The sequence below is a fragment of the Lepidothrix coronata genome, unplaced genomic scaffold (assembly GCF_001604755.1).
Source record: "Lepidothrix coronata isolate B3197 unplaced genomic scaffold, Lepidothrix_coronata-1.0 Scaffold40, whole genome shotgun sequence".
NCBI lineage: Eukaryota > Metazoa > Chordata > Aves > Passeriformes > Pipridae > Lepidothrix > Lepidothrix coronata.
The window spans coordinates 2,201,879-2,215,723 of record NW_016690220.1 but is presented as its reverse complement, the minus strand read 5'-3'; the positions used below and the strand labels follow the sequence as shown (position 1 = coordinate 2,215,723).

At 37.6% G+C, this 13,845-nt stretch overlaps 1 protein-coding gene across 1 annotated transcript in view; it reads right to left on the bottom strand.

The window, feature by feature from the left end:
• Window positions 1-3,245: 3,245 nt before the first annotated feature.
• AHRR (aryl-hydrocarbon receptor repressor) overlaps window positions 3,246-13,845 on the bottom strand; it is a 65,832-nt gene continuing 55,232 nt past the window's right edge. Inside the window, exons 5-10 of the mRNA XM_017813173.1 lie at window positions 12,789-12,918; window positions 11,207-11,340; window positions 9,708-9,907; window positions 7,906-8,024; window positions 6,850-6,991; window positions 3,246-4,365 (exon numbers count right to left, since the gene is read on the bottom strand). Of these exons, the coding sequence (XP_017668662.1) occupies window positions 3,246-4,365; window positions 6,850-6,991; window positions 7,906-8,024; window positions 9,708-9,907; window positions 11,207-11,340; window positions 12,789-12,918 (1,845 nt within the window). The remainder of the gene's footprint in view (window positions 4,366-6,849; window positions 6,992-7,905; window positions 8,025-9,707; window positions 9,908-11,206; window positions 11,341-12,788; window positions 12,919-13,845) is intronic.

The window sequence follows — 13,845 nt, the reverse complement described above, 5'->3', positions numbered from 1 at the left end:
ACACAAATAGGAAGAGATCTTTTTTATGTGGTAATTTCCTCTGTTCTTCCCAAGAACTTAGAAAGAACTGATCTTTGTTTACTATCAACAGTGGTTAACAATTGTCCAAAAAGTGGATAAACTGCTGATTTCTTGATAAGCCCAGTTCTTGGGAAATTGCAGCACTGCATGTGTGATAACTTAGACTAGGAAGAATTCCACTGATACCACTTTTTTTTCATGTGAGACCTGAAATAACAACTCTGCCACAAATTAAGTGGGCTAAACACAAATGCGATGTGCAGGATAAGTGAGTTTTTCTTGGGTTCAGACTTTACGGAATTATAAGGAAACAAACCTGACTTTATGGAATTATAAGGAAACAAACCTGACTGCATTTACACAGCGGGGAGTCAGAATGTGATATCTCACTTTTGAGTCACACATTCATCCTTCTTTCTAAAGGGCCATTACATCTCTTGTATCAGATTAGATTGCCTTACATGCAGAAGCTTCATCTACCTCTGTAATATCAATCAAGATGTGTCAAATGTATCTAGGCTTGTTGGAAATACGAGAAAAATAATTCTAACTGAAATAAGCCAGGAATGCCCTAGAGTAGACAGAGTTATGTCACCAAAAAGCATTTATTCTGTAACAGGGAGAATTTTAGAGAATGTTTTTGTTAGTATAAATTGCTTCTGCACGGAAGAGAGAAATCTGGCTGGTATATTTCTCCCACTGTCATCACATCGGGGAATATTTCTAAGCAGAGACAAGTAATTCAGTGGCACAGTCCTCTACAGAATTGCACCTGGTGTAACCACTTCCATCATGCAAAATGGTGCCAGCATGTCCAGATGAAGATAATAGTGTTCTACAGTCACGTTTCATCAATGCAAATGACGAGAGAAGGTTCAAGGTAGTGTGAAACAAAGCCCGGGTAGTCTCATTCAGGAGGGTGTGACAGTGATTCCACATGTGGAATTAAATAAGCAGCTTTTCAGCGGTCATGCAGAAGTGTCCTCCACTTGCCCCCAGTCATCTATTCCCACACTACCCTGTCTCCCCATTATCTCATTTCTGCCAGACAGCTGCATCAGGAGCTGGACTGGGGAATATTACATGGTTCATGGCACAACCCTACCAGCAGCTATGAGACCACAGCAGAGTGTCTGGCACCAGGACATAAGCAGTGCCACTGCTGCATGCCAAGCAAAGGACTATGAGAGCAACTCTCTGAGAGTCTAAAAGAACAGATGGTCATAATTACGTAGATAGTGAATCAATGAGGCAGAGGTTGTGCAACAACGCTGATTTATGGCAGTCTCACTCTTCATTAGTAACCGGTTTTCTCCCCCACGGGTACTTTTGCAGTTTGGCTTGGATTTCTGTGATGTGGACAGTGATGCACTGGAGTGGTGTAAATTCCACCACTGCAGTCCAGCTTCAGAATGGGTTCTGATGTTACATTGCACCCACTGGCGGGAGTACTAAGGCAAGGATCAAGACTGTCTCAAATAAGAGGCAGCACATAGCCAACAGGGAACTGATTTACCTCCAACACAAAAAAGCTAATATTCTCACGGCTTGGATATGGCCAGCCGGACTATGACAGATTTAACTTGAGCTACAATAAGACGTTGTTGCCCTCTTTACTGTCCAGTCTTGCTTTCTGCTAGGAATACTGCCTTGTGCAGGACAGTCATCAGGAAGTTCCACTTCAGTGCAAAGTGCAGCATTTCTGATCAAGCTGTTCATAAGCACTTAGCTTACATGCAGAGAATATGTATCTTTATATATGCCAACTCTGAAGTACAGGCAGTAATTTCTATCAGAAAAGACAGATAGTCTTGGGGAAGAGCAGCCTCCTAGGTGCAGAACCATCGCACTACCTGAAGACTACACTTATACCACAGATTTATAGCATTTTGGAGAATTTTATGCCACTCTTCTGGCCACACCCTTAGTGACTAATAGATATAGAAATGAAGACATTATAATTATTTATAACACTTTGAAAAAGAAGACATTCATTATAGGGCTTCTTTCAAAAAGCACATATACATCTAAGCATTTTTTAAATGATGTAGTCTTTATACAGGTGAAGTTGATATAAAGTTGAAATAGTGCAATTTTAAAACAAAAGTTAGTGCAGGAGTCAAACTACAACAAGAACAAACACCAAAATATAAGTTGTAGATTTTTTTTTGTTTGTTTTGGAAATACATTACTACATGGCTTCAAAGAAAAGTATACGCTCTGTTTTCAAAAGCACTAAAGTGCACCAAAGTGCTTTTGAAAGGTATACATCCACCAGTTAGCCCTCAGTGAGATTAAGATTTTCTTTTGGGATTGAAACTAGGATGTTTTTGAAAATAATCTTAGTATGGGATTCAGTTTTGATGTAGATGATGTCTAACAAACTGCTACCAGTCGAATAGATACTATCAAATAAAAAAGTGCATTTCCTTTGTTAATTTTACAAGTAAAAACAAGGGAAACAGTTGGAGAAATACTTTGTTCTCAAGTACATTTAACAACATTTTGTAACTCATTTAAAGAAGTGGATTACATCCCATTGTTCAGTTTTTCAGATAGCAATGTGAAAGTCTGATTACTTTAAAATGGAAAAATATGGATTCTAAAACATTAATATTATCAAGAAAACTCAGTAATAACTTCAGTTTGAAAAGAAATAATTTCTAATGCATTTTATGAAAGTCAGTTTTTTTAATACGGTCCTTTGTTGGGAAGCCCTTGCCATCAATTCAGTGTTGAGATGAAGGAGTAGCTGATCTTTCTTATTAGAGTAGAAAAAAAACATTAAAAAGCAAAAGCTCTTAAGCTAAACTGGCCACACTGAAGACCATAAACATCTTTGATTTGCACAGAGGCATCACATCAGCTTGAGAAAAACTAACAGGACAAAAGCAGAAAACAGAAATTTCTAGACCTTCGTAATGCACTGTAGACAAGAGAGGAAAGATGATAAAGACAAATTATCAGATATATCTGTGCAGCAAGTAATGATTATTTTTCTCTGCCTGAGGTTTTGTCCTTCTTTTCTCTTTCCAAAGATCACTAAGAGAAGGGCGGTAGCAGGGGTAGGATGTGTGTGTCTGTGTGTTTTTCTCACACACAGGTGCACACACACTTTCAAAATCTTTCCATTGGCTTTTAATTTTAGTAACTCTTAACCCAACTGGAAGAGAATCTACAACTTCTTGCTTTTAACATTATAAATATTTCAAATGTTATAAAATCTACTGCAAAAATGTACATTCAGTGGTTTTATGAAGCACAGGACCTGCTAATGTATTTTCAGGGAAGCTCACATGTACTCTGTTCTGTCCACTGTTGGACAATGGTGGAGAATCCAGGGGCTCACGCTTGATTGCTTGAACCAAGCAAGGGTTTTTAAATTCACACGGCATTTTGAACACCTCATTATTCTGCTCTTTCTCCTCCCCTGGGCTGGGGCTGTAGAAATGGCCATAGCAAGCTGCGTGTGGCAAGTCGGGCATGCTTTCCAGACACATGGAGGAGTTCTGAGGGCAAAATGGGGCCACCTCCTTGTTGCGTGAACCCTTGCAAGATCTGTTCAAGTTTAGGTTGTTTGGATGATTTGCTACGATGCATTGCCAATTGTGTGGCGTGTAAAGGCAGTGCCTTGGCTTCTGACAAGGCAGGGCTGGCTCACAGAGGTCCGGTTCCATTTTGAGGTGCACTCTACTGGGGTAGCTATATGCCTGCTTTCTCACCGAGCCATTCTCATCCAGCCATGCTCGGTTTTGCGACATCAGGTAGTTATCAGCAATGTTTTCAGAATCAGAATCATATTCCATTTTGATAGGCATCTCCAAGGGAACGGCTGTGTCATAGAGAGACTCTGAGGATACTAATGGTCTCTGCAGTTTCAGATGGTCTGTCACATAGTTCTCTGCACAACGCTGCTGGACACCCGAGTAAGATGGGCTGTTTTCTACACTTCCCCAGTGGGAAGGACAAGTTGATGCCAAATTTAAGAAATTTTGGTCTCTGTTGTAGAATGATCCAGCTCTCCTGTTTGAACACGTGTTCATTCGCTGGTTCATAGAACAAGAGCTAGAGTTTCTTAAATTCCAGCTGCTGTTTGTGGTGCAGTTGTTTTGAATGCCTAAAACTGAAGTGTTAGAACTGAGAGGTTCCTCTTGCATAAAACACTCACCGTTAGTATGAGGTTCAAACTTCACTTTTACATTATCTTGTTCATTTTTTACTGCTGTCCAGTTAAGATGCTTCCACTGGCCCAGAGTTTCAATGGCACTGTTACGGGAAAGACCCTCCAGGTTTCCTTTCAAACTGGCAAAACCACTTAATATCTTCAGTTGTTCATCTTCTTCCCTTTCAATAACAGTAGAAAAAAAAATCCAGTCAGTCAGAGGTTTCAAAACTGTTGTTTTCTGGGATACAAACAGAGTGGCTTAACGTATGTGACAAGCAGTATTTTGTCCTCCATATGGGACTTGCACACTCTTGTCCATATAACCTTTGCATTTGCTCCAGAGTAAAAAAGAATGTCCCTGAATCTGGGCATCAGTGTGTGTGTGCACAACTACCTTTCTGTGGCACTGTTTCATTTAAATTCTGTCACACATTCTTTCTTCCATTTCAGATGCACAGTTCACAAAGACCTTAAGTACTGTAGTGGCGTACAATAATTACCTTACACTTCTGTTCTTCCCTTAAAATGTATCTAAATAATATTTGTGCGTAGAAAATTCTAGAGATAAAATAGAACTAGTGTCTTAAATGAGATGCATTTTGTTAACAAAGAACTATTTGGACACATAAGAACTCTCTGATCCAAGTGATTTGAGGGAAAACCATGGGGATCTTATATTTTGAGAATGCAGAGTTAGCCGAGAGGAAATCAAATGCATGAATTAAATGTCTGAATAGTAACAGATATTCATATTGGGTGGAGGTTTGTTTTACGTATCTTAATTTATGTTGTCTTTTGTTTTCTAAGATAACCAGTTACTTAATTTTCCATGATCTCTAGCTGAAGTACTCAACATTAGTGAAGAGGTCTGGCAGATGATGTTGCCTGAGCATTTCCATGCCTGATGCAGCAGTTTTCAGAACATGGGGTCCAAATCTAGAGGTTCAGGTCTTGAATTCACTAAGGTGCTGATTCCCAATCAGGCAGGATCAGTGCTACAAAACCACGCTATCCCTCTCCAAACAGGAAGTGGACATCTCAATAAGAAACCGAGCGTGAAAACCTGAAGAGCTAGTGAGGGGCTTAGAAGGCTTTTTCGTAGCTCGCAAAAGAACTTGGGCATCGAATCAATGTGCAAGTATAGGATTTTCCAGTAGAGGGAGTCCCTGTTGTTACAAAGAGAGAACGTCCCGCTGAAATAAATGTACAACACGAAAGGAGAACATTTTCTCTCTCTTTTTTTAAAATGAGGTATTAAATGTTTTCAGTTCTCTTCTAAATATTGTTATTTTTATTATTGACAGGATTGAGATGCAAATGATACAAGTTTGTTGCAGAGCTAGCTTCTTAGAAAATGAGTAAATTGGGAAGCAAAGGACTGAACAAAATGCAGTAGTCAAAAAAAGTTAAACCCCCAAATAAAGTGTTTTACAGTGAAACAGTATCTAGTGAAAATTCTCCAAAAGAATGTATGTTTTCAGGAAGACAGCACACAGTTTAACAAAAAAAAAAAAAAAAAAAAAAGTAGTAGCAAGTACAAAGTCTATTGCAGACTATCAGGAAAACAGAACTGAATATAACAGCCAAGGCCAACTCCTGTAATACTTCAGTCTGTGGGAACTATCAAGCACAAAGGAAAGATTTTAACCACTCAGAGGGCAAAATGTAACTAAATAAACCAGTTTAGAAGTAGAGACACGAATACAAGAAACAACGCCTTTTAATCTGCTTCTTAGTAGAACTTCTTTCTCTCACGTGGCAAGGTAATGTTTGTGCCATCCCAATAAGCATGAAGTGTTCCACCATCCTCAGGTGGGAGCTCCTCTGCTATTCATGTGGATCCTGGGACATACACTGCCTGCAAGGAGTATCTACTCTATTTTTTCATTTATTTCTTCCATCTGCAATGCATTCTAAAGGAAAAAAATCTGTGAATAGCCACATTTTAAACACTGGGCCAGATGGTGGCTATGTACAACTCTCAGTCCCTTATTCAGTCCACTCTCTTATCTTCTCCCTCAGACCAGCTGGAAGAGATACCTCAACAAGGCCCACAGGACCTAGAATGGACAATCCCATGGGGAAGGATGAAAAGTCTGTTTGGGAGGAAAGAGTAAAACTCATCTGAGAGGTCTTCTTTCAATGCAAATCTGTGAGATTAGTTTACAGTTCCTACAGGCAACTAGATGTATCTATCTACAAACATACCATGAATATGAATACACTTCTTTAGATTATGTTGCATATACAGAACATGAGCTCAACTGTCATCCATAAATAAAAAAAAAAGTTTAACATAATTAAATGTTGATATGTATAAAAACTAGGACTCTAGGTTTTCAGCTGCAAAACAAAACCACAAAATACATTTTAGTGCAAGAAAGTTAAAACATATTAATAATCAAGCATTTGTTTCTGTCTTAGTATGTACGTACACTCAACTTCAGAAGAAAAAAAACCCTGAAGAAAATACATATTGTTTAATATTATAACAGCCATTTTGTATGTTCCAAGACAGAAATGGATTTCCTTATCATAAATAAACTAAATCCTTCTCATTTAGCTCTTCTCTTAGGTCACTACAGTCCTTTTAAAAATTTCATACATAAAGAATACATTCATTTTTCTGAATTTTATCTTTCAGTACTGCAAAATATACTTACTTTAACTTCTGCTGTTGGGCAAGGACATATTCTGAACAACCACTTCGATACAGAAGTTGAGTGTTAGCTTGAACCCAGACCCAGTGATCTTCATTTGTTTGTACTTTGACTAGAGAAATGCCATTTTCTCCATTATTCTTTGCTATACAATTTAAAAGAAAATCTATTTTAATACAAGCAGTATTTAGTATTTTTTCTTACCTAAACTACAGGTGAATGTTCACAGGTTTGTTTGCTGCCCTGGAATCATCAGCATAGGAGAGTTACAAAATGAGGCAAATTACATTTTAAAACTAAAATGTGAAAAGCCTAATGAGGTACCTAAACTGTAACCAAGGATTTTTCAGTATTACTCATTCCTTATAATTGTTCCCTCTCAGTAGTTGTAGTACTATACCAACAGGAAAATTCATGAAAAATGGGGCTATAAGAGAGGAATGGTTTCAAAGACATTAAAGATTTCCAGCAGATATGATAGAAAGAGGAGTACAATTCTGCTTAAGACGTTGCCCAGTGAGGTAGACTCTCCATCAAAATTTTATCCATTGTAAAATCTGAAATACAGCATAGACTCATAATTTTTCCACAGCCCAGCACTGGAAAAACATGAGTCAAAGCTGCAAACAAATCATGAGTTTTAAAGACAATGCATTCTAATTTTCCTCTGTTTTCTAATCTTTGGGGAAAACTAGCATTTGTAACATATCATCCAGTTTTCGTCAGAGGGATAGATATTGTTATTAATTATTATGGTTTTCACATAATCTTAATAAATTCAGTGCTGTCACTCTCAGGAAAGTATACACTGAGTATTCTTTTTTACTATGATTGTTTATTTCTCTGTAAACTTTCTGCCCACTCTGAAATTGCAGCCTGATTCAGCATTATCTTTTGAGGTGGACAATTTTTTTTTTCTTTTTTTTTTAAAGAAGAGTTGTTAGAGAGAAGCAAAAAGGGAGCACTGGGACCAAAACCTGAAAATCCTAGCAAGAGGAAATAAGACAAGGCTTTTTTTCCATAAACTGGATGTCATCCAGAAGTACTTAGCAGACACACCTTTGATTTGGTTTTCAGCAATCTGTAATGCATTAGTGAAAGCTGCACCTTCATGGTGACTGTTCCTTCCATACAATTCTGTTGCTTCACACAGCCCTGAACTGCCTTTCGAAGTGGAGCTGTAGAGGACAGAAAAGGTGGAAAATTCCTTGTCAGTGGATGACAACACAGTAGAATCACAGACTCTAAAAGATATGATCTTCAAGCTGTTGACCATTAGCAAAGACTTATAGTTTAAGTATGTAGTAACTAACACTAAATAATTATCTGTTTCCTGCATCATTCAGTTGCTCAAACTAGTGTGTGACTGGATTTCTGTATTCAATTAAGAGGAATAGCTATGTTTAGGAATATTCTACCCATGACTATGTCTGGAACAATAAATTTCAGCTTGAATTGAGACAAATGCTGTGTATACTCTCCTCTGCCTATTCAAAGTACATTTGAGGTACATACATCACAGTGACCAGCAATGCATTTAAGAGTTAAGACTTCAATTTGCAATAATCACTATAATTATTTGAATGGATTTCTTCCAATCTTTAGTTGAAAATGCATATTAGGTCTTGAAAAGGGTGCAATGTCTGTAACACTGCTTTACAGATGTTTCCCTCTGTTAAAACCATCAGAAAAAAAAGTACTACATGAGTTTGCCCACATCCTTGGCTACCATGCTTCAGGCCTGAACCAAAGGAAACACTGAAGATAAATGAGTGCTTCATTCTGGTCAAATCCTTGGCCACTGTCCAGTCAGATAGCAAAACTTAAGTAAAGCACCTCTCTTCTAAGAGCTGAATTCTGATCAGCAGTTAATTTCACCTGGGCCTCTGAAAAAACTAGCAAGTGGAAATAACTTTCCAGCTCTACTCCAAAAGCCTGCATATTCCATTATACCAGCCTTCCAGCAAGTTCTTGTCAAAAGCATGTATGTTCTAGAATCACATTATACGTCTGGATAGTGAATCCACACATACGCAAACATAATCTAAGTAAAAGCCAAATTATGATACTGTTGGTCATACTGATGAGCATTTTGCTTCACAGCAATCGACCTCATTACAGTAAGATTATATTTAACCAAATAAGGGAAAACATAATCGTAGCTCCAAACATCAACCAAAATTCAATCATAGAAGAGTAACAAAACTGAATGCTAGGAAGAAAATGAGTTTGAACACAATCTGTCCCAATGTTTTGTGATGGCTACCAAATTATCACCCCCAAGCCATTTAGTGCAATTGTAAACTTAGGTGTTCATAAAACTTCTATTGAAAGATAAATGCATACACCGAGTACAACTCATTAGCCTCTATGTGAACACCCCTACACATGCACAGTCAGCTTTCTGAAGTTTTCCTTTTCCTTTCTTTGTTATCAAAATACTCAAGTCCAAATAATTGTGTTACCAGAAGATACTTAAATTTGAAAACTCCCAGTAAAAAAACATTTTCTTTTCCATTTTTACAGCTAATGGAATGACTTTGCTGCATTGGTAACTTCTGAAGGTGAGGAAGATATCCTAATGTTTCATTTTTTAATATAAAACTTTATATATAGTAATAAAATACTTAACATATATCATATATAAACTACAATACATTGTATTTTCTTGCATTATATTGTATTATATCGTATTATATTATAGTAACTCTATTATCTTTGGTTTATATTAAATAGATAAATCCAGATAAATTATTCACTTTTCTAAGAAAGAGTTTAAGAGTTATTTGACATAATTTGTGCTTTTTACATGCTTAATAAAAATGAATTTCATAAATGCCAAAAGATTAATTAGTAAATACTTTGTGTTTGCTGCTGTTGCATCATCAGCTTTGTGTTTTGCTTTCGCAAGTAGGCTTTTCATCTTCATCTCTGTCACAGAAGGGAGCAGAAGTGGTACCACAATGCAGAATAAGGACAGCTGAGGTGGCAATACTGTTCCTGATGAGGACTTTTTCCTTTGTCCAAAGAGAAACTTTAGTTTGCCTTGGAACTGCATTGTCTGGTATGCAAAAGAAAAAAAAAATATATATATATGTTAAGCATTTAGTGTATAAACACTTAAAATGCTAATACAACCTATGGATCGTGTTATTTAACACCAAAACAAGTTTTGAATCAGAGATTAAAACTAGGAATTTCATTATCTTCGTATGATTTAAACCATGCCACTTCAGAGGCATGGTGGGCGGAGATTCTATCAACACTAAAATGAGACATTTGAAGAAGGTTGATTTTTCCTCTCTCTCCTGTGCACTCAAAGCAGAAGTTCTGTGTTACCCTCTGTTCGCCGAGACGGTCACTGTATAGTGCTGCAAACACCTTTATCTCCTGTACCTCACTGAGGCTGGAACCATTATTTTTCCATACTCTGTTCTCTCCAGTGAGATGGTTTCTTAGTTTTTTTCCTCTTGCTCTATACTTTCTCTGGACTGGCACAAGCCAAGGACTGTGCAGAGAGATGCCAAGAGAAAATGTAAGCTCAAGATAGCCAGATACAAAGTACATAGCTTGAAAGGAACATCCATCCCTGCCTCAAGTATCTTTATAGTCAGAAGGCAGAGATCAAGATAACAGCAAGCTGCTGCCCCTCAGTGAAAAAATTACCTACCAATAAATGACCCTTTTGCCCTTTTGACTTAGACATTTTCCAGAGCTACAAGATTAAAACAGGGATGTAGAAATGACTAACTAATATGGCTGGTAAGACCCATAGTTTCCCAGCAATGAGCACTTGAGAGAGAAGTTGTATTTCCCTGTCTCATGCTAATCCTCTCATTTTCTTCGCACATGCCGTGGTTTCCCTTAAGTAGAAACACCACTGGTCTTTACTAAGCAAACGGAGAAGTGATTTCTAGAAAGGAGCATGAGAGAGACTTTCTAATTCTTGGGTTTATTATTACAGGACTCTTTTAGAAAGGGGAAAATGGATCATTATTTTTCCTGTTCCTTAAAGCAAATGCTTTGAGCTTTAATGTTAATTGTTGAAATTCAGATTTGCCACTCTTGTGCTGTGCCCAGGAAAAACTGAGGACAGATACTGTCTAAAAGAACTTGCAACATAAAAGTTTCTAGATTTTTTCAGTTTCAAATATTACAACCTTTTTTTTCTCCTATCTTCTTTACGTATATTAATAATTATCTTCAGGTGTTTCTTGTTAGTGCACAGCAAAGAAAAATGTATCCTGACTGTGGCTCTCTACAATATTTATGTTCAATATTTATGTTGAAGAATTTTTCATATAAGTCATTAAAATCTTGTACGTCAAGACTACAGTCATCTGAGTGGAATTATACTTACAAGGAATCCGGAAGTACTGTCCAACAAGCAGCGAACTCGACAGATGAAACAGCGAGTTAAGAAGGAAGAATAATCTGTTGTCATGCTGTCATTCTCTTGTGCTTTAAACAATTTACTGAGAATATATTCTTCTCCTAGGACCAACAGTGAAGGCAACACAGATCAGATCACACTAAGAAATAATGAAAATGTTCTGTAGGCAATTGAAGAGGTTGTTACAGAAATTGCTAAAAATTGCTTTATGGGTGGGCGAATATTAAATTGTAACATGTATAGATACATCTGCACATGTCCTACCAAAAATAAAATAAAAGCTCTACAATGGAGTTCAGGTGAGTTTCTCCAGAAACTTTGACTTTATTTCCTGAGTTTTTGTAATTTTTAATGATGTCAAGTGGGGTAGCAGATGTTGCTGGTTTTGAGATCAGAGATCACAGAAAATGCATTAGAAAAAGGAACAAAGTAAGGAAAAATGCTAATGCAAGAAAAAACAAAACAAAAAAATGGACAGTGGCTGATTAGCTAATGCTCAGCTGTTGCCTCCTTGATTTTTAATGAAGCGTTTTCCTCTTTTGAACTATAAGTGCTCAGCTTTTGAAATACTTCTCAAAAGACACAAGTATTTATAATAAAATATGAACTCAAGAATTGAAATTCTCCATTATATAGATTAGGACAAAAATTCCAAATATTTGTAAATGTTATAGTTTGACATATTAGTGCATGTTGTTTAGCTTGTTTTCTGTGTACTTCCTACAAAATTTTGCCAAGTTCCTCAGATATATGTAAGTCTCTTTTAAAACATAGAAACTGTTTTACAAGAAATACAAGTTTCATGACTGCATTCCTGCAGACTTCTTAAAAGTTGCCGAAGGATTTCTTACAAGTTTCTCCTCACCCAGCTGGTGACTGTGATTCCCAAATTATTTCCTCAATTACTTCCTCAGTAAATGAAATGCATACATTTTGCTGGTATCAATAATTCTTTATAAAGTTAACAATTTCAACCTGATTATATGTTCTGTAGTTGTGATTTCAGCTTAATGCCTCATGTAGAACAAATCTTGAGCACGGGTGTCCAACTGGCATCCTAGGGAAATACAGCCTCAGGAGAAAAAGTGCATTGCTAAACTTACTTGTTCTTCAGAAGACTCCTGTCTACATAATTTTGCATGGGAAAACAAATGGCAGAAAGTGGTGCTGCCACTGTGGTTCTGTTCATAAACATTTTGCATGGGACTTTTTTGCATTAATGAGAGGAATACTCATGTCCTGATCAGTGTCAACAACAGATTGGTAGGATGAAGACTGATGCTGTTCATTCTGCGTGCGAAGAATATATGTAATTACTCAGAGAAACATAAAGAAAACAACTTAGTGGCCTCAATGGCACACACTACCTTATAAATGCCAAGGATCATGAAGAAATGTCATCTATGAGACAATGACATAAATAAATGCCCCTATGTAGCTTTCTGGTGAAGAATCTGACCTGACATAGCACAGACATGGGCATAGATGGAATGCACTTCTATCTCTATACAGTGGTGCCTGCGTTTCCAACCAACATAGACAATCCCACCTGTTTCTGTTGGTAGTTGCTGTCCAGACAACATCTGGGGAGGATTCATGGCCCAGTGCAGTTGTCTACAGAAATCCTGGCGATCATCCACGTGAATGTAATCATATATGTTTTGGTGCATTACATCAGTCTGAAACGATTACAACAAGGAATGCTTAATTAGTAAGTGTAGGGGGGCAGATGCTTATCTTTAGATTGATACTTTCCTTAAAATAAAGGCTGTGTAGGATACTTTCAGAGCAGATTGAGTGAGGAAAGTTATTTCAGAGGCCCCTATTTTTAACCGTCTGCTTTTTCCCTTCACATCCTAAGGTGATTCTTTCTGTTCTTAACTCTTTTGTACATATGCAAATGTGAGCCATGAAAACATCCAACTGGCAACTGATGACTAGAGGCAACCCCCAGGGATTAATGCTGGGACAAACCCTGTTTAATGTCTTGACTAAGGAATCATGGGATAGAGTGCACTCTCAGCAGGTTTGCAGAGGGTTCCAGCCGGGGAGAGCAGAACAGCTCCTTGATGGACTGTAAAAATGGGTGGACAGGAACCTCAGGAAGTTCAACAAAGGCGAAGTTCTCTCTTAATTTTGGGTATCCCAGGAAAAAAAAGATATTAGCATATTGAAATGAGCCCAGGAGAGTGCTACCAAGACACTTAAGAGGGCTAGAGCACATGATGTATCAGGAGAGAAGAACAGCGTTTGTTCAGCCTTCAGAAGAGAAAACCTCGGGAAGAACTTACTGCTGTCTACATCAACCAAACAAGCAGATGAAGAGACGACCAAGCCTGACTCTTCTCATAAGAGCAAAGTGGGAAGAAAAGAAGCAACATTCAAGTTACAACATGGGAAACTGGGACTTAATAATAAGAGGAAAAAAAATTTACGGTCAGCATGGTTAAACACTGGAACACATCTTCCAGAGGGGTCATAGAAACTCGGAGCTTGACTAGATGAGTCCCGGACCAACATGCTCTAGTTGGATGTACTTTGAGCAGGATGTTGCATTAGATGACATCCAGAGGCCCTCTCCAACTACATGGTTCTGTTATTCTGTG